The sequence below is a fragment of the Boleophthalmus pectinirostris genome, unplaced genomic scaffold (genome assembly GCF_026225935.1).
Source record: "Boleophthalmus pectinirostris isolate CB_2022bp ecotype Guang Dong unplaced genomic scaffold, ASM2622593v1 HiC_scaffold_11, whole genome shotgun sequence".
Taxonomy (NCBI): Eukaryota; Metazoa; Chordata; class Actinopteri; order Gobiiformes; family Gobiidae; genus Boleophthalmus; species Boleophthalmus pectinirostris.
The window spans coordinates 16,298,401-16,320,293 of record NW_026570994.1 but is presented as its reverse complement, the minus strand read 5'-3'; the positions used below and the strand labels follow the sequence as shown (position 1 = coordinate 16,320,293).

Below are 21,893 nucleotides of genomic sequence, written 5' to 3'. Positions count from 1 at the left end.
AAGAGCAATAGTTATATAATTAGTTTGTATCTATTAGGGATGGGCATGATTAATCGATTAATCGATAATTGATCATTAAGAATTTCATCGGTTAATTTTAATCGACAAACCGAATGTAGGTTGCTGTGCGTAGTGTGACCAAACAGGGTCTGTACATGTAGCTCTGCACTCAGAAAGAGCGAGAAAACACAAACATTCGGTCAGCCTGCAATGTACCGAAGCACAAATGTGTATTTAACGATGACTTGTACAAGAAATTCCACGCTTTCCATTGCGTTCGGGACAAGTGTGAGTCCATGTGCACAGTGTACAAAGCAGCACATATGTTTCGGTGTCCAGTGGGAAAAAGTTTTACCAGGTGAGAGTCGCGCAATGTCGATGACGAGTCCCCACCTCCCTCCCCCCGTACGGTGTCCTGCTTTTGACAAACGCAAATCTGGTCACACTAACCTGTATTCCACTGAATAATGTCTTTTAATCCGACAGAAATTGATCGCATCAGCGACACAAGAGCTGTAGTTTTATCTTCGCTTAATTTATGCAAATTAGTGATGCAGTTTTAAGTTTTGTTTCTGTGAGAGTTGCGCAAAACTGAATTAAACACATTATAATGTCAAACGGGCTGATGTGGCTCTAGAGTCGTTACGGTTTATATGTCGTAAAGTTGAATTTATTTATGCAGATTAGTAGTGCAGACAGTAATAATAATGATGATAATTTTAATATAAAAAACGTAATAATTAATCGATAATCGATCGTTAATTCTTCCGACGATCGATTAAGAAAATTTCATCGAATGCCCATCCCTAGTATCTATAGTGAAAAATATAAAGTTATAAATTCCTTCTTATTTTCTATAAAAGCCTTCTACATCTCAAATCTTATATTGTAAAAAAAAAAAAATTAAATAAAATAAATAAAAAATAAATATTGCAAAAAAAAAAAAAAAAAAAAAAAAAAAAAAGGTACAGGTGGTAAATTATTAAGAAGAGTTCAACTGCCAAAAAAAAAAAAGGAAATATCAGTTTTGAAAATCTGCTAAAAAATAATAATATTTTTTATTTTTGTGACCATTTTCTACAGATATTATCAATGAGTATAATCTTATCATCTGGATTTTTATCAAGGACAGATGGGATAATATTTGATCACAGTAAAATTCTATACAAAGAGTAAACTGCAAGCTTTCGATCACTTTTTAAAATGACACATATCTGGTTTTGCAAATGAACTCTTGTATTGTTGTATTTTATATTGAACCAAAGTCAGTGTTGTTCTAGTTCTTAATAGTACAGTTGGGTGTGTGTAGTATTTACCTGGTCGTAGGAGACGGGGGTCTGTCTGTGGTTGGAGAGCTCCACCAGCGTGCTCAGATCTGTCCTCAGGTCCGACTTACAGCCCACCAACAGCATCTTTGTGTTGGGACAAAACTCCTGGATCTCGCCCTTCCACTGTGGACACAAACACGAGCAACATTTTGAGTCACATTTCGGAGTCAAAGTGAAGAGGATTTTTTTGTGTACTTTTGAGACACGGGTCAGAGTGCCAGTATAATTAGAGCATATTTTTAGCACAGTACTTTTCATTATAGTATACTTCACTACAACTACAACCACTACAGCTACTACTACTACTAACACTACTACTACTCTATTACTTCAACTTTTATTATTACTGACAATACAATTACTACATAAACTACTCACAACTTGCTACTAATTACGACTAGTACTGCTACTACTACTACAACTGTTATTACTGACAATACAATACTACATAAACTACTCATAACTACTACTGCTACTACTGCTACTGCTGCTACTACTACTACTACTACTACTACGTGTGCTACTTAGCTACTACTCCTTACAGTATTTGATTAATTCTTTGCTACTACTACTGTTACTGCTGATGCTACTACTACTATTACTACTACTACTACTGCAACTACTACTGCAACTGCAACTACTACTACTATTACTACTACTGCAACTGCAACCACTACTACCAGTGCAACTACTGCAACTACTACTACTGCAACTGCAACTACTAATACTACTACTATTACTACTACTACTACTACTACTACTACTACTACAACTGCAACTACTACTATTACTACTACTACTACTGCTACTACTACAACTGCAACTACTACTACTACTGCTACTACTACTAGACAAAGCATATGAAGACAGTTTAAAGTTGAATTTCCTTGTTATTTGCAATTTTCACAGTAAAAAACTCAACTCAATCAAAGAAACGTCTGGAAGTAAACTACTCGTAACTTGAACAAATAAATAGCAATTACTACTATGTGTACTACTACTCCATAGGATTTTATTACTACTGTTATTACCAGTATGTATTCATGTGTTTCAAAATGATAAAAAATGAAAACCGTAACACTTTATAACTTAATATTATATCTTTTGAATAACAGGAAGCTGAGACCCGTGAATATGTGCTACTATAAACGTTCACACTATCCCACTGCTCTCGGTTCCTGTCACCTGAACTTAAAGCCACTTCCTGTTCTCCCTCGTGCTTTGAATGCTGGGAAAAAAAAACACAAATAATCCAGGCGTTTCTTCTTCCTGTAGTACAATACCTCCTCTGTGTCCTATGGCATTCCTTTAATCTGGGGCTAATGTGGCTGCAGGCCGTGTCCCGGTCAGGAGAATCAGGTTCACCCGGAAAGCCACAGGAAGTGAAAATGTACAGTGGCTAAATACTTGGATACACTTAAAGGAGCTGTACAGGATTTTTCCCGTGTATCTGAGAATATTTTGTCTTGCCCCAGTACAAATTTATTTATTGTATAAGGAGCTCTTGAGGTCAAAATAAGTCTGCTGTGTGGTGTCTTATCTACCGTATTTTTCGGACGATAAGGCGCATTGGATTATAAAGCGCAGTATCAATAATGTTGAATTTTCTCGTCTATTTTCATACATAAAGATGCACCGGATTATAAGGCGCATTAAGCGAAACAAACAAACGACACTGGAGACTTGAGACTTTTTTATTTTCTACGAGGAGGACTCAAATATACACTGATTAATAATGTGTTTGACGGAGCTTTGCGCACATTTGTTTACGTTTTACGGAAACAAAATTTAAAACCACATGCTTAATTTGCATAAACTTTCAGCACTGAACAAAACAGAGATTTTTACAGATTTTTGAGTGCCGTGTACTACATAAAATTGGTTCAAGGTCAGTAAGCACAACCAGAATTAATACATAAGGCACACCAGATTATTTCTATAGCCTGATTCATCAGCCGGTTTCACTTTGTAGAAACCGTCTGACCTCGCAGCGTTGGAATTCGTTCGCTCGCCAGTAGGCAGGTACTTTTTTTATTTAATCAATTGCTGCTATTTGGTCGTAACATATGTTGACATAAGCTTTTCCCAAATCCCGTAGGAAGAAGGGCAATAATGTCTTTCGCCTTGATGAAATTCACCAAACATTCTCTTTGTTCCGGCTTTAAATCCTCGATCTCGGGAATCGTTGCCAACAGAGAATATATGGCTCTTCGCTGATTGGCTGGTGCCCGAACACTTCTTCCGGTGTTTCTGCGAAGCATCTAGTGTATTTCGATTCCTGATCTAGTCGCTGGAGAGAAATGAAATTGAGCGTAACCAGCCTGGCTACGATTTTTGAGAAAATAAAGGATTTTAAGTGCGCCTTATAGTCAGAAAAATACGGTAATTATAAAGTGGTTTGTAATTTATGATAATCAGGGAGTGCATGGTTAGCCTGCTCCTACTGTCAGTAAAACTTGTCACTGTTGATAATAATTTGGATACTCAGAATAACTTTTGAACTGTTTAAAATTAACTAGTTCCGTTTTTCACCATGTATATCTAAAAAATGTGTGTGAATATAACTGCAAGACCCAACTAACCATGTTTCCAATTCTATCCAATCACGGTGGTGTGTATACGTCTGTGCCTTTTGTTCTCACTCTCTTGTGACTCTTGTGACTTGTGAGCGCGACAGCTAAGTCAATAAAAAGGAGCAAACAGGAAATGCAGGTGTTGTACAGAAACATGCGCCCCCACTGGTCACGTGACACACGACACTTCCTCTGTCCAACAAGTCACATGACCAGAACATGTGATACTGCAGGATATTTAGATACTACTACTACTGGTACTCCTACTGCTACTGCTACTGCTACTGCTACTACTACTACTGCTACTGCTACTACTACTACTACTACAGCTGGTACTACTACTGCTACTGGTACTGCTACTACTACTGGTACTGGTACTGCTACTACTACTATTCCTACTTCTACTGCTACTGCTACTACTGCTATTACTATGACTGGTACTACTACTACTGGTACTACTGCTTCTTCTAATGCTACTGCTACTGCTATTGCTACTACTACTACTACTACTAATACTTATACTGCTACTACTACTAATACTACTACTACTACTAATACTTCTACTGCTACTACTACTTCTACTGCTACTGCTACTAATACTGCTACTGCTACTAATACTGCTGCCACTACTACTACTGCTACTAATACTACCACTACTACTGCCACCGCTACTGCAACTACTACTATTAGTACTGCTACTAATACTGCTACTGCCTTTAATACTGCTTCTGCTGCTACTACTACTACTGCTACTGCTACTACTACTACTGCTGGTACTACTACTGCTACTGGTACTGCTACTACTACTGGTACTGGTACTGCTACTACTACTATTCCTACTTCTACTGCTACTGCTACTACTGCTATTACTATGACTGGTACTACTACTGCTACTACTGCTACTACTGCTACTGGTACTACTGCTTCTTCTAATGCTACTGCTATTGCTACTACTACTACTACTACTAATACTTATACTGCTACTACTACTAATACTACTACTACTACTAATACTTCTACTGCTACTACTACTTCTACTGCTACTGCTACTAATACTGCTACTGCTACTAATACTACCACTACTACTGCCACCGCTACTGCAACTACTACTATTAGTACTGCTACTAATACTGCTACTGCCTTTAATACTGCTTCTGCTACTACTACTACTACTACTGCTACAACTACTGCTACTACTACTACTAATACTACTACTACTGCTGCTATTGTTTCATAACTGTATAAAAAATATCTATATGGGTAAAAATTATGTCTGAGGAAATGGAAAAACAGTACAAATGTTTTTGCGCAGTAATAAAATTTAAAACACCATTGCACAAAGTTTTGAAATAGTCACAGTGAATAATCAGGCTGGAGTAGAAGACTTTTATATAGTTCTCAATGTGTATCAAGGTTGAACGATTTTAATATTTGGATTCCGTTCACATTTTAGTTCACATTTTAAAACTACTCTTCAAATTACTATTCCACTTCCATCCTGATGTCCAGTCGAGTCATCAGACCTCCATGTGAGAGACCTGAGGCTACACAATGACCTCATGCTGTTAGTTCCGGTGGATTTAAACCCGCAACCACATGACCACACGCAAATCTTACCCTTGAGCAATACATTTCTGAGGAGCTTTACAGAGGAAGTAAAGAATCAAACGTCTGCAGTGTGGCTTTAGGAGAAAATGTGATCTGAATGAACGCAATTAGAAAAGTGCCTTAATTTCCACCACAAACAAAAAAAAATCTGTGTTTATCTTATTCTAGATTTGTTAAAAGGTGCATGTTACTGCTTTGTCTGGAATTTTTGTAAATTTTTTGACAAATTTTGAGTAATTTTTGTACCTTTTTGAGAACACTGTCCAGAGTTTCGGGCCGACTGATGTCAAAGCAGATGAGCACGGCGTCTGAGTCGGGGTAGGAGAGCGGTCTGACGTTGTCGTAGTACGGAGAACCTGCAAAATACAAAACAAATATTAATTATTGTCATTGATTCCAGTTTTTTATTTACTTTGTACACAATTAATCCACTACCAAATTGTTCTATTGGGGTGTAACAATAACCGAAATATTGTGATATCGTATCGTCAAAGTTCTCACAATAATCATCACAATATATCGAATTACAAGTCTTTTTTGCCAAAATTAAGAGTTAAAAAAAAAGACAGAGGGAACTACATAGACCATGATCCTTTGCTCCATTTCAGTGCAGACTACAAGAAGAAATAACAGTTCTAAACACTTAAGTCTTAATTCTTTGGATTAAATCTTGTCAAGGTGTTTTAAGAGGAAAAAGTAACATATTCAGAGTTTTTTTTGCAGCTTCCACAAAATATCGCAATAAATATCGTACTGTGAGATGTATATCGTGAAAACATCGTACCGAGAGATTTGGATATTGTTACATCTCTAATAGTGAGCCTCCCTGTATATCGTGAGCTTTCCCATGATATCGCAATAAATATCGTACCGTGAGGTTCATACCATGACAATATCGTACTGTATCATGAGACTTGGAAATCGTTACACTCCTAATTACCAATGAAATGTCTGAGTGCAGCTACAGGTGGTCCTGGCTCCAATGTCAACAAAAATAAAGAAGCTGTGGACGTGTAACCTGTCCATTTAACAAAGAACTTAACCATATTTGGGAGACAAACGATATTACTAAGAGAACTTTGACGATACAATATCATGATATTTTGGTTATTGTTACATCCCCTATTGGCAAGCATTTCAAAAAACGCCCGGTTCCGATGAGCGAAACTCGCTTAAGTCGCTTTCCACTAGACTCTGAGCCTGACGTGTAGGTGGGATGAATGCGACCTGTCCATTCAGACTGAAGTCACATGTCAAAAGATCGGACATGTTTCAGTTTTAGGAGCACATATCTAAATGGCCTGGGTCGCATTGGAAAAAATCGGATCTGTGTCAATAAAAGCTCAAATACAGGTCAAAAAGGAGCGAAAAAATCAGATTTGTGTCACTTCAGGCTGCAGTCTGAACAGTCTAAGACTCTCTAAACTCTAGTCCTGACCTACATATTGAGAATCCCTGTCCTGAGCCCTCCTGTAAACCTAAAATGGTCGCCCCTGTTCCATAGACAGGTGGGGTATTCAGGGGCAAATTTTCCACGTTCACCCTGGGCTATTTTGAGACGATCAAACTTAGGGTCTGTAGAGGAGAGAGAGGACAGAGCACAGAGAACAGCAGGACGTGGAGAAGAGGAAATACAAAAAAAATACGAATACGAGATACAACTAAAAATCTTTAATTCACACTAAATTCTTCTAAGTTCTTGTTTTTATACTGTTATATTAACTTTTGAGATCCTTAAAATAACCACGTGACTGATTCAGAACCCCCACAAAGGAATGAAATTGATGCTGGGATGAATTTCAGCTTTAGATCTGTTTTCCCTCTCTCCTCCTTTTCCCCATCCTCCCTCTCTCTCTGTTTCAACACGTGTGTCATGTCTCAGTCAGCATATTTTCACCGGACGCTGCATTATTTGTAATTTCTCGTTGCCGTTGCCGTGGGTTACGGTCGAGCGGAGTAAAAGAGAGTGATGTGTGAGGATGTGCGGCGCTCGTGGGTTTGAGGACACAACATTTCGAGGCGTTCGTTTTGTTTTGTTTTGTTTAGAGCTTCACTTTGGAGCGTAGTGGAGTCTGAAATATGTTTACAACTTTATATTTCAACCTTGAACAATGGAGGAAAATGAAGTCAAATATTTCTAAGTGTTTTTATCAAACTCGGAGACGAAAAAAAAAAATACTAGTAGGAGAAGGAGTAAGAATGGAAGTAGAAGTAGTGGTAATGCATTTGTTGACAATATAGGATGGTTAAAGCTGCACTGTGTAACTTTTCTCGTGGACGGGAAAGAGAAGAGAGGGGGATGACGGCGGGAAAGAGAGAGGAAGTAATGAAGAAGAGAGAGAGAGAAGAAACTAAACAGAAAAGACAAGGAGAAAGGGGGATGAGAGAAGGTGGAGGGGGAGGAGAGAGAAAGAGAAACAGAAAAGAGCAAGGGGGTGAAGGAGGGGAGAAGAAAAGACATGGGGAGGCAGAGGGAGAGGGGGATGAGAGAGAAGGAAGAGAAGGAGGAGGGGAGGAGAGAGAGACAAAACAGAGCATGGGGTGAAGGAGGAGAGAGTAAGGAGAGAGGGGGATGACAGATTGAAACAGAGGGGGATGAGAGAGAAAGTAAGGAAGAAGAGAGAGTGACAAAACAACAGGAGAGGAGAGAGAGAAACAGAACAGAGTACAGAGGTGAAAGAGGAGAGAGGGGGATGAGAGAGGAAGTAAGGAAGAAGAAAGAGAGATAAAACAGAGCGAGAGAGGAGAAAGAGAAGACACCAAACAGAAAAGACGGTGGAGAAAGGGGGATGAGAGAGGGAGGAGAGGGATGAGAGAGAATCACAACTGAGCATGGGGTGAAAGAAGAGAGGGAGAGAAGAGGGTAAAAAAAGAGGGGAGAGAAGAGTGAGAGAAGCAAAACAGAACACTGGGGTGACGGAGGAGAAGAGAAGAGAGGGTGGGAGAGAAAAAGAAAGAAGAGAGAGAGGAGGGGGAGGAGAGAGATAAACAGAACAGAACAGCGGGGTGAAGGAGGAGAGAGAGGGTGGAAAGAAGGAAGGGAGGAAGGAAGGGAGAGAAGAGAGGCTAAGAATGGGGGGAGAGCGGAGTGAGAGAAAACAGAACAGAGGAGTGACGGAAGAGAAAGGAAGAGAAGAGACCAGAAACATAACAGAACAGAACAGGTGGTGAAGAAGGAGAGAGGGTGAGAGAGAGGAAGGAAAGAAGGAAGGAAGGGAGGACGCAGAGAGGAAGAATAGAAAGAGAGGGAGGAGAGGAAATCCAAGCGAGGAAATGACAGCATAAATGGGAAACACATGTGAAGGAGGAAAGGTGGAAACGCCCCGGACTCAAAGAGAGATAGAGGAAGTACTACAATACTACTACTACTACTACAAAAATATTACTCCAAAGTCTTACATTATGCAGTAGTCAAGCATTTTAAACCAAATTTTTTGATACCATAGCAAATATTTAAGAGATTTAAGATTTAAAGCTTAGAATAATGTGAATATAAAAAAAAATAAGTAATATTAACTTGGTTTAATCGTGGATCAGTCCTGATTTTGTCCTGGTTTAGTCCTGGCGTAGTCCTGTTTTAGATCTGTTTTAGTCCTGGTTTAGTTGGATAGTTCAGTTATGGTTTAGTCATGGTTTGGTTTTTTTTAATCCCGATTTATACCTGGTTTAGTCCAGATTAAGTCCTGCTTCAGTCTTAGTATAGTCCTGGTTTAGTCCTGTTTTAGTCCTGGTTCAGTCCTGGTTTAGTCCTGGTTTAGTCTTGGTTTAGTCTTAGTTCAGTCCTGGTTCAGTCCTGGTTTAGTCCTGGTTTAGTCCTGGTTTAGTCCTGGTTTAGTCTTGGTTTAGTCTTGGTTTAGTCTTATTTCAGTCCTGGCTCAGTCCTGGTTTAGTTCTGGTTTAGTCCTGGTTTAGTCTTGGTTTAGTCCTGGTTTAGTCTTGGTTTAGTCCTGGTTTAGTCCTGGTTTAGTCTTGGTTTAGTCTTAGTTCAGTCCTGGTTTAGTCTTGGTTTAGTCTTAGTTCAGTCCTGGTTTAGTCTTGGTTTAGTCTTAGTTCAGTCCTGGCTCAGTCCTGGTTTAGTTCTGGTTTAGTCCTGGTTTAGTCCTGGTTTAGTCTTGGTTTAGTCCTGGTTTAGTCTTGGTTTAGTCTTGGTTTAGTCCTGGTTTAGTCTTAGTTCAGTCCTGGTTTAGTCCTGGTTTAGTCTTGGTTTAGTCCTGGTTTAGTCCTGGTTTAGTCTTGGTTTAGTCCTGGTTTAGTCCTGGTTTAGTCTGGTTTAGTCCTGGTTTTAGTCCTGGTTTAGTCTTGGTTTAGTCTTAGTTCAGTCCCGGTTTAGTCCTGGTTTAGTCCTGGTTTAGTCCTTGGTTTAGTCTTAGTTCAGTCTTAGTCTGGTTTAGTCCTGGTTTAGTCTTGGTTTAGTCTTAGTTCAGTCCTGGTTTAGTCCCGGTTTAGTCCTGCTTCAGAATAGGGAATAAAACGCATGGTTAAGAATTCGGTCTACTTAACATCTTTATCTTTTTGACTTTTTGCGATTTATTTTTGTCCATGTGCCGCTCCGTACATAACCGTCGTCGTCATAGAAACCGTTTGTATGCAATAGTTCGACCTTATCTTTAATCCACCGGCGCTGAAGTGTTTGTGGGAGATTTATGTCTATTGTTAAGTATTTTAATAGCTACTTATCTTGATTTTGATTACACGGTTCCCAGTTCCCATGCCGTTCTTCTGCTTCGCGTTGCAACACTGTAATTTCCCCATCGTGGGACAAATAAAGATTCCGCTCTTATCTCATTATGCGGCACTTTAAAGAAACACGAGGTGATGAAGAGAGAAGACGAGTGACTCTGGATCGTGTGACCGACGCGGGTCTGACCACACACGAACGACAGAGAGAGAAGGAGAGAGAGAGAGAGAGAGAGAAAGATGGAGAGAGGGAGAAAGAGACAGACAAAGATAGGGAAAGAGAGATAGTGAAAGAGAAAGAGAGACGGGGAAAGAGAGGGCAAGGTGTGAAGAGGGGGAGGAAGAGAGAGAGAGACAGAGAGAGTGATGGGGAATGAGAGAGAGATGAGGAAAGACAGACAAAGAGAGATGGGAAAGAGAGAGACAGAGAAAGAGAGAGAGAGATGGGGAAGATAGAGAGAGAGATGGGAAATAGAGAGAGAGATGAGGAAAGAGAGACAAAGAGAGATGGGAAAGAGAGAGAGACAGAGAAAGAGAGAGAGAGATGGGGAAGAGAGAGAGAGAGAGATGGGAAAATAGAGAAGAGAATGAGGAAAGAGAGACAAAGAGAGATGGGAAAGGAGAGAGAGAGACAAAGAAGAGAGATGGGGAAGAGAGAGAGATGGGAAATAGAGAAAGAGATGAGGAAAGAGAGACAAAGAGAGATGGGAAAGAGAGAGAGAGACAGAGAAAGAGAGAGAGATGGGGAAGATAGAGAAAGAGAAATGGGGAAAGAGCGAAAAATATGGAGAGATGGAGGAAGAGAGAAAGAGATGAGGAAAGAAATATGGGGAAAGAGAAAGAGAGATGGGAAAAGAGAAAGAGATGGGGAAAGAGAGAGAAAGAGAAATGAGCGAATAGAGAGAGACAGAGAGATGGGGAAGAGAGAGAGAAAGAGAGAGAGATGGGGAAAGAGAAAAAGATAAATAGGGAGAGAGACACAGAGAGAGAGAGACAGAGATGGGGAAGAGAAAGATAAATAGGGAGAGAGAGAGAGAGAGAGAGAGAGAGATGGGGAAAGAGAGGGGAAGGGGTGAATAGGGGAGGAAGAGAAAGAGACAATGAGAGAAATGGGGAAAGAGAGAAAAAGAGAGATGGGGAAAGAGAGAAAGAAGGGGAAAGAGAGAGAGAGATGGGGAAAGAAAGAGGATGAGTTCAGTCCTGGTTCAGTCCTGATTTAGTCCTGTTTTAGTCCTAGTTCAGTCCTGTTTTAGTCCTGTTTTAGTCCTGGTTTAGTCCTGTTTTAGTCCTGGTTTTAGTCCTGGTTCATCCTTTTATTTCCAGAGACAGTAACAAGACCAGCAGCACATGGCTCGCGGATTTGACCACACACGAAAGAGAGAGAGAGAGAGATGGATGAAAACAGAGACGGGGAGAGAGAGAAAAATGGAAAGAAGGAGAGCGATAGAGAGAGAGAAGGAGAGGGGGTAAGAATTTGTGGAATGCCGTTTGTGGTTGAGTTAACTGTTCCCTTGGGAGGTCTGGCTTTAAACCCTCAGGTCCCGTCACATGGACAAACAATCAGAGTGATGTTTACACAACTCTTTACACTCAGGACACACTCCAGCTTTAGAATGACAACAACTACAGCAACACACGCTAATGAGGACAGTTTAGACCTGATTTAGTCCCGGTTTAGACCTGGGATAGTAATGGTTTAGATCTGTTTTAGTCCTGGTTTAGTTGGATAGTTCAGTTATGTTTTGGTCTGGGTTTAGTCCTTTTTAGTCCTGATTTAGTCCTGGTTCAGTCCTGGGTTAGCCTTTTTTTAGTCCTGGTTTAGTCCTGGTTCAGTCCTGCTTCAGTCCTTTTTAGTCCTGGTTTAGTCCTAGTATAGTCCCAATTTAGTGGAATAGACTGGTCCTGCTTCAATCCTGCTTCAGTCCTGTCTCAGTCCTGGTTTAGATCTGGTTTAGTCCTGGTTCAGCCCTGGTTCAGTACTGGTTTAGTCCTGGTTTAGTCCTGCTTCAGCCCTGCTCCTGTCCTTGTTCAGTCCTGGTTCAGTATTGGTTTAGTCCTGGTTCAGTCCTTCTTCAGTCCTGGTTCAGTCCTGGTTCAGTCCTGGTTCAGTCCTGCTTCAGTCCTGGTTCAGTCCTGGTTCAGTCCTGCTTCAGTCCTGGTTCAGTATTGGTTCAGTCCTGGTTCAGTCCTTCTTCAGTCCTGGTTCAGTCCTGGTTCAGTCCTGGTTCAGTCCTGCTTCAGTCCTGGTTCAGTCCTGGTTCAGTCCTGGTTCAGTCCTCCTTTAGTCCTTTTCAGTCCTGGTTTCAGTCCTGGTTCAGTCCTGGTTCAGTCCTGCTTTCAGTCCTGGTTCAGTCCTGGTTCAGTCCTGCTTTAGTCCTGGTTCAGTCCTGGTTCAGTCCTGCTTTAGTCCTGGTTCAGTCCTGGTTCAGTCCTGCTTTAGTCCTGGTTCAGTCCTGGTTCAGTCCTGCTTTAGTCCTGGTTCAGTCCTGGTTCAGTCCTGCTTTAGTCCTGGTCCAGTCCTGGTTCAGTCCTGCTTCAGTGGACACGGGTAATGAGCGCGGCACAGAGCATCGCGGTGAAGAACGCTGCAGTTCCACGCAGTTTCACTTGGGCTCAGTTTCACAATACACAACTTTCTAGCTTTGTTGAGCCCAGTCCAAAAATTTAATACTTATCAGATGGGAAAGCAACAGCCATTTGAAACGATTTCGCAAATATAAGAGGGAGGACCGATAAAAAGCAAAGTCTCAAATCAACTAGAATAGAAAACACATGATTTTAAGATGAAATGTTGATCTAAAGTAAGTAAATAAAACAACTAAATTCCACAGATATTAAGCCGGTAGTGGATAAAGTGGAAAAAAAAAAGAGTCAGTTCTCCCAACATCCCTTGTAAATGCGTTCCGGGGAAAATATGGATGCCCGAGAAAGTTTAATGTTTATTTTGTTTGCTTATGAATACCATATACAGTATTTAGAACGACATTTGGGACAGGCTATGAATAAATCACTAGAGCAACATCTGAATCTCAAAGAACTCAACCCTCTGACTCAACCCTGAGGAAGATAATAGTGTGCAAAAATATTAAAATACTGATATATCGTATCGTTTAATGTGATGATACAGTATTGGATATGTTGCCGAGAGTATTTTTTGGTGTATTTTACTAAATTATTTTGTTACAACTACAGTTTTGTTGCTTGTTTAGTGGAAGGAAACTTGTTTATGTGACATTTTCACTGTTTTTTTGATTAAAACGTTTGTGTTTCATATGAACTTTGCACAAGAAGTAGTTTATCAAACACTTTCAGTATCACATCCATCATTTATTGATTATTTATTCATTCAGTCAGTTCATATCAGTTTGAAATATATCGTATCGTACCAAAAGTGCACTGTATCGAGATATGTATCGTATCGTGGCCTGTGTACTGAGGTATGTATCGTATCGACAACTTCTTAGTGATCCTCAGCCCTACTAGATAACATCAGGTATCGCTCGCTCCTGCTAATAAATCGAGTCGTTTGCTAATGATTACATGTTCAGAAAAAAAAAAAAACTTGTGTCTACTGTTAAATGATGTGAAAGAATGTCTAAATGTCACGACAACATTTTTAGAAGACACTTACTCTTCACTTACGCAACTTAACGTACCAAAATGACGAAAAGACAATTCTCAGTGTGTACTGTGTGCACTGTCACTTTTGTTTTGAAGTAAATCAGGTAAACGGGTTTCCTCAGTGGTCCAGGTAGGTTCCGTAGTGGTCCATGAGCGTATACTAGTGGGTCAGTCCATATGAAATCAGCCGTTTTCAAGGAATCTCCCCTATGAGTCATCTCAGACAGGAGATGGCTGAAAAAAATTCAAAAAATTTCTAAAATGACCAAATGAAAGAATCTAAAATTTTACCTCAATCCCTTGAGTCGTTCCTGAGTTATGGCCTGATGAAATTTTGGGGCCATGCTCACTTTTGAAAGACTATAACTTCATAAAAAATAGAGGTAGGAAGCTGAATCAGAGAGTTTGGGGGACCACAGCACCCCCCTTAATAAAGATACCCAATATTTGACCCAAACTCTACAATAATACAAATTTTCAGCTTCCTACCTCTATTTTTTATGAAGTTATGGTCTTTCAAAAATGCTTATAAATTAAGGTTTCCGAAAAAGTGAGCATGGCCCCAAAATTTCAACGGGCCATAACTCAGGAACGACTGAAGGGATTGAGCTAAAATTTAAGATTATTTTATTTGGTAATTTTAGAATTTTTTTGAATTTTTTCCAGCCAAATCTAAAATGGCTCATAGGAGAGGGCAGTTGATTTCATATGGACTGACCCTAGTCTATGTATGTACACTTATACTGATACGGCTCAAGATCATTCTAAAGTTATTCAATAAAGGTTAATTTCTGTCCTGTGAATGAGATTTTTTTAGTATTGATACCTGCTCTAATTAGTATCTATTTTCAATACTAGTTTGGCATCGATTAGAATCTGATTTTCAATTCTTTTGGTGATCCTAAACTATACAGAAGATTAAAATTCCTCACCAAGTTGTCACCTTTTTCCTGATGTAAACCAGGAGGAACGCAAGAATGCAAGTGTGATTCTGACCCCGTCTAGCAATCAATCTTTGTCCTGTCATCTGTAGAGTGGCTCTGTCCCTGGATTTAATCAAAATACAGAAAATACAGCAGGCTCTGTGGTGACAGGGGGAAGCAATGACATTTACAAGGGATGGAGTGTTTTTGTCAAACTAATCACAAGAGACAAAACAAAGGCACTGGGTTCAAAGCTCGGACGGAACTAAAGTGTGACTCGGATTGGAAATCTATGGTAAAAATGTTTTGTTTTCTTCACATTTACATCTAGAGCTCAGAGTGTAGATACAATATGAACGGATATGATAATTAAATGAATAAACCAGGTCTAAACCAGGACTAAATCGGGACTACAGTAGGTCTATATCAGGTCTAAATTAGGACGAACATTTGATCATGATTAAACCAAGACTAAATCAAGACAAAATCAGGACTAACTCGGGACCAAATTAGGTCTACATCATATCTAAATCAGGACTAATAGTTGAGCATGATTAAACCAGGTCTAAACCAGGTCTAAACCAGGTCTAAACCAGGTCTAAACCAGGTCTAAACCAAGTCTAAACCAGGTCTAAACCAAGTCTAAACCAGGTCTAAACCAGGTCTAAACCAAGACTAAACCAAGAATAAATCAGGACTAAATCAGGACCAAATTAAGTCTACATCAGGTCTAAATCAGGACTAACAGTTGACCATGATTAAACTACAACTAAACCAAGACTAAACCGAAACTAAATCAGGACTAAATCAGGACCAAATTAGGTCTACATCAGGTCTAAATCAGGACTAAATAATGACTAAATTAGGTCTACATCAGGTCTAAATCAGGACTAACATTTGATCATGATTAAACCAAGACTAAACCAAGACAAAATCAGGTCTAAACCAGGCCTAAACCAGGACTACACTAGGTCTATATCAGGTCTAAATCAGAACTAACCGTCAACCATGATTAAACCAAGACTACACAGAGACAAAATCAGCACAAAATCAGGACCAAATTAGGTCTACATCAGGTCTACATCAGGGCTAACAGTCAGCCACGATTAAACAAAGTCTAAACCAGGTCTAAACCAAGACTAAACCACAACAAAACCAGGACTAAACAGACTGTGAACCGTACAATCTCTCTCATCAATCTCTCTCTCTCTCTTCTTCCTCTTTGAAATGACGATGACCTTGACACGACGCTGACTCACTCCAAGTTGATTCGGCAAAATTTACTTATCTGAAAACAAACTGAAGAACTATGAGCAGAGATATTTGTTTTAGTCTTTATAGTCCTGGTTTAGTCTTGGAGTAGTCCTGGTTGAATATTGGTCTAGTCTTCATTTAGTCCTAGTCCTAGTCTAGTCTTGGTTTAGTCTTGGTCTAGTCTTAGTTTAGTCCTAGTCTCATCCTTGTTAAGTCTTGGTCTAGTCTAGCTGCAGTTCTGGTTTAGTCCTGGTTTAGTCTCAGTCTAGCCTTGGTTAATCCTAGTTTAATCTTGGTTTAGTCTTGGTGAAATCCTGGTTTACTATTGGTCTAGTGTTGGTTAAATCCTAATCTTGGCCTAGTCCTAGTCTAGTCTTTGTTTAGTCTTGGTTTAGTCTTAGTTTAGCTCTAGTCTCGTCCTTCTCAAGTCTTGGTCTAGTCTAGCTTCAGTTCTGGTTTAGTCCTGGTTTAGTCTTGGTGTAGTCCTGGTTTAATATAGGTCTAGTCTTGGTTTAGTCCTAGTTCAGTCCTGGTTTAGTCTTGGCGTAGTCCTGGTTTAATATTTGTCTAGTCTCAGTTAAATCTTGGTCTTGTCGAGCTTCAGTTCTGGTGTAGTCCTGGTTTAGTCCTTGTTTAAGTCCTGGTGTAGTCTTGGTCTAGTTTTGGTCTAGTCTTGATGTAGTCCTAGTTTAGTCTTGGTGTAGTTCCGGTTTAATACTGGTCTAGACTTGGTTTGGTCCAAGTCTAGTCTTGGTTTAGTCCTAGTCTAGTCTTGGTGTAGTCTTGGTTTAGTCCTGGTTTAGTCTTTGTTTTCATCTTGGAATAGTCCTAATTTAATATTTTTTTAGGTTTGGTTTAGTCTTGGTTTTGTCCTAGTTTAGTCTTGATGTAGTCCTGGTTTACTATTGGTCTATTCTTGGTTTAGTCCTAGTCCTGGCCTAGTCCTATTCTAGTCTTGGTTTAGTCTTAGTTTAGTCCTAGTCTCGTCCTTTTTCATTCTTGGTTTAGTCTATCTTCAGTTCTTGTTTAGTCCTTGTTAAATCTTGGTCTATTTCCCCTTCACTTCTGGTTTAATCCTTGTTTACTCCCTAGTTTAGTCCCTGGTCTAGTCCCTGGTCCAGTCCTGGCTTGACCCGTGCCCAGTTCTAGTTAAATTCCGTGTGTTCCATGAGTATCGACTTCCTGCTGTGTCAAACGGGGCTATTCAAATATGGCGAAATCCCACAGAATTGAAGCCAGTATCGGATTCTGCTTAGTCTTTAATTACGTGACCGCTCTAACCTTTTCATTTTCAACATCTGGCTCCAAACGCACAGACCTAACTCGACAAAAATGCAACACACGGCCTCGAAAACCCAGTCTGAATCACGTTTTCTCGTTCCCAGAAGTCTAAAAAACCCAAATATGTTAACAATCACGCTAAACTTTTCGCAATAATGGCACTCCAATAGTACAGGTATGTGGCAGGTCTGCGAGGGGGAGCGCTGCATAGTTCACATGGACGGGTTTAAGAACATCTGGGATTTATTGTGCGAAGAATGAGTGGTGTTTTTTTTTTTGTTTTTTTTTTTCTTATTGTCATGGTGTTGGAATCGGTTTTGAGTATTGACTTTTTTATTTTTTTAGCACTGAAATATCTAAACTGGGTTAGGACTAAAACAGGACTAAATCGGGACTAAACCAGGACTAAAACAGGGATAAATTGAGGCTAAACCAGGATTAAACCAGGAGTAAATCAAGACTAAAACAGCACTACACTAAAATTAAACCAGGTCTAAATCAGGACTAAACCAGGAGTAAATCAAGACTAAAACAGCATTACACTAGAATTAAACAAGGTTTAAACCAGGACTAAATCAAGACTAAACCAGGAGTAAAACAGGGCAATACTAGGACTAAAACAGGACTAAAACAGGTCTAAACCAGAAGTAAACCAGGACTAAACGAGTACTAAAACAGGGCTAAAGCAGAAGTAAACCAAGACTAAACCAGAACTAAACTAGTACTAAACCAGAAGTAAACCAGGATTAAATCAGGACTAAATCAGAACTAAACCAGGGCTAAACCAGGACTACAACAGGACTAAAACAGGGCTAAAACAGGACTAAACCAGGACTAAACCAAGACTAAACCAAGACTAAGCCAGGTGTAAACCAAGACTAAGTCAGGGCTAAACCAGGACTACTAAACCAGGACTAAACAGAACTAAACCAAGACTAAACCAGGGCTAAACCAGGGTGAAACCAGGACCAGCTGTAGATCAGGACTACGACCGGACTAAACCAGTACTGAACCAGGACTAAACCAAGTCTAAACCAGGACTAAACCAAGTCTAAACCAGGACTAAACCAAGTCTAAACCAAGTCTAAACCAGGTCTAAAACAGGACTACAAGAGGACTAAACCAGGACTAAACCAGGACTTTCACAGTAAAGGGTAATGAGACTCCAAAGCGCAGGTATGTAGCAGGTCTGTGAAGTGGGCCACTGCATAATTCACATCACTGAGTTTAAAAACACGTGTATTTATTGCTCAGACACAGAAGAAGAGCCAAAGCCAGGTCTAAACCAGGTCTAAACCAGGTCTAAACCAGATTTAAACCAGTCTACTCCAATAGATTTCAGGTGCCACATTTATAGTCCATCTCATCGGTGCATTTCCCATTGACTCCTTTATAACGGCTCATATTTCCTTCTCTGGACCTGAGCCAAACCCATTCCACTAATAGTGAGGTTATAGATCATAAACGCGCATTTAATCTCCATCTAGGCCAAGGACAGAGATGCGACTACACAAGAGCAAATATATGAAGTACTACGAAGTATTATTATAATGCTTCTAAGTGTACAATATTAGTACTATTACTTCTGCCATTAGATATAGCCACATATTTAAAGGTGCGTTAGGGCTTTTCGATTATGGAAAAAATTATTATCACGATTATTTTGGTCAATATTGAAATCATGATTATTCAAACGATTATTTTTTTGGTTACACAATGCCTTTATTCAATTTTTTTTTTTTTTTATTGTAGTCTCATCCTGGCTTTGGTCCTGGCTTAGTCTTAGTGTAGTCCTGGTTTAATATTGGTCTAGTCTTGGTTTAGTCTTGGTCTTGCCTTGATCTTGTCTTAGTTTAGTCCTAGTCTCATCCTGCATAGTCTAGTCTTGGTCTAGTCCTGGTTTAGTCTTGGTGTAGTCCTAGTTTAATATTGGTCTAGTCTTGGTTTGGTCCTAGTTTATTCTTGGTTTAGTCTTGGTGTAGTCCTGGTTTAATATTGATCTAGTCTTGGTTTAGTCTTGGTCTTGCCTTGATCTTGTCTTAGTTTAGTCCTAGTCTCATCCTGCATAGTCTAGTCTTGGTCTAGTCCTGGTTTAGTCTTGGTGTAGTCCTGGTTTAATATTGGTCTAGTCTTGTTTTGGGCTTGGTCTAGTCTTGGTTTAGTCCTAGTTTAGTCCTGGTTTAGTCTTTGTCTAGTCCTGGTTTAATATTGGTCTAAGCTTGGTCTACTCTTGGTTTAGTCCTAGTCTAGTCTTGGTTTAGTCTTAGTTTAGTCCTAGTCTCGTCCTTGTTAATTCTTGGTCTAGTCTAGCTTCAGTTCTTGTTCTTGTGTCCTGGTCTAGTCCTGGTCTGGTCGCAAAACTTTAAAATTTTAAATAAATATAGGCTACAAATCTGTACCTTAGAGCAGCAGAAAATGAATAAAATATACTTTGAACATGAAATAAGGCATAAAAAACATAAATGTATGCAAAATAAACTATAAATTCCATCTGTTCTACAATCTCTATATTTAAAAAAATATATAAATATACTTATTTATATAAAAATTATCCCAAAATAAACTTTGTTAAGCTTTAAATCGTTTCAACTCGATTATATGAGTTTGGAAATCTTTTGATGCACAAATCGAAATCGCGATTAAAATTCGATTAATTGCACAGTCTTAAGGTGCACTGTGTAACTTTTCCGGTGGAGCGTCTGTCCAAATGCTTTCTCCGTGGCGATGTTATTGCTTTGTCTGGAATGTTTCACAGTATGGCATTAAACCTTTCTATCATCATGAAGACTAAACCAGACCAAGTTACAGGTCAGATCTGTGGAGAGGCGACCCCGCTCACAGTCAGAATGTCTGTTTTTCTATGTACTTTTGAGCAATAAAACCACCTGTAATTGAATATATGTAAAGTAGAGCTGTTTAATGTCACACTGTGGAACATCCCAGACATTATCTCCATAGAAACAAGCAGATTTGATTTTCTGAACTGACTCATAATGACATTAAAAGGTGCACTGCATAAGCTTTCTTGCAGAAAATTGTAAAATACTAAATAAAAAGCCTGTTTTTTGACGATTGCATCCCGAGTGGGCTTGCATCTCCACAAACCTGACTCGTATCTGGCTTGGAGGAAGGCCGCTTGCTCTATCGCCATGGAGACTGTTCACAAATATGGCTTTAACTTCCTATTTCTATGGAATGAGGCAGATGACGCGCCAGAAAAGTTACGTAATGTGCCTGTAAGTGTGTGACTAAATGTTTGTTTGTGATTTTCTTGGTCCGATTAAGAGTCGATGGTAAACACGAGTACGCAATTCTACTTTTTCCATTCTTACTCATAACACTGTTGGACCACAATTTCAACAACAAAGATTCCAGATTCCAGATTTCTGTAGTTCTTGTGTAACTCCTCTTGTCCTTCTGTGACTCCAGCTCCAGGAAATGTCTCTGTTTTCCGGTTTTCCACTGTCCCCTTCATGATCTCAGTATTACAGCATCACCTTCACGTCATATCAGCAGATTACACAACATCCCGTCAACCCAACTGGAAAAAGTGATCGAACTCAAGTTAAGATCTGGTTTAGACCTGGTTTAGATCTGGTTTGGATCTGGTTTGGACAATACAGACTCCTTAAATGTGCGATATAACTCCAACAATTTCCAATTTTCCCCACTAGAAAAAAAAACAGTCCTTGTTTTGACTTGTACTCAGGTTTAGTTTTAGTTCAGTTAAGACTGGGACAAAACCTGGAACTGAACCCAGATGAGACTAGGACTAGAACAGGCCCAGGCCCAAACCTACATCAGTCTACATCAGGACTAAAGTGGACTTGATCAGACATGGTTTAGACCTTCTTCAGACTTGTTTTAGAACCAGTTTAGACCTGGTTGAGACCTAGTTTTAGTCCTTGTTTAGACATGATTTTAGGCTTGTTTTAGGCTTGCTTTAGACCTGGTTTACAACTGATTTAGACCTAGTTTTTGATCTAGTTTACAGCTGGTTTAAATCTGGTTTTAGTCCTTGTTTAGACCTGGTTTTAGGCTTGGTTTAGGCTTGGTTTAGGCTTGGTTTAGACTTGGTTTAGACCTGGTTTTCAACCTAGTTTACACCTGGTTTAGAAATGGTTTGGGCTTGGTTTAGACCGGGTTTAGACTTGATTTAGATCAAGTTCTTGATCTAGTTTAGACCGGGTTTAGACCTGATTTAGATCGACTTTTTGACCTAGTTTAGACCTGATTTAGATTGAGTTTTTGATCTAGTTTAGAGCTGATTTAGACCTGGTTTTAGGCTTGGTTTAGGCTTGGTTTAAACCCAGTTTAGACCCAGGTTTAGACCTAGTTTAGATCTGATTTAGACCTAGTTCAGAGCTAGTTTTGGGTCTATAATGTCCCCTCCAGTCCAAGTGCATCCCTCGCGAGTTGGGAGAGCGGCCGGTCTTGTACAATGGGACCTTTGTGTTTGAGGAAGTGAGAAACCTGCCGTCTGTGGAATGTCAGACATGCAGCTCCCAAAGAGACAAGAAATGTGATCCACAGAAACAAAGAGAGAGGGAGGAGGAGAGGAGGAAAGAGAGGGGGGAGAGAGGGAGGGAGAGAAGAGGAGACGGGTGGAGGAGAAAGAGAGGGAGGAG

The 21,893-nt window shown here is 39.8% G+C and overlaps 1 protein-coding gene across 1 annotated transcript in view; it reads right to left on the bottom strand.

Annotated features, from left to right (window-relative positions):
- Positions 1–21,893, bottom strand: part of rnd3a (Rho family GTPase 3a) — a 40,873-nt gene that overhangs the window by 6,590 nt on the left and 12,390 nt on the right. The window contains exons 3-4 of the mRNA XM_020939039.2: positions 5,756–5,865; positions 1,317–1,451 (exon numbers count right to left, since the gene is read on the bottom strand). Coding sequence (XP_020794698.1) covers positions 1,317–1,451; positions 5,756–5,865 — 245 coding nt within the window. The remainder of the gene's footprint in view (positions 1–1,316; positions 1,452–5,755; positions 5,866–21,893) is intronic.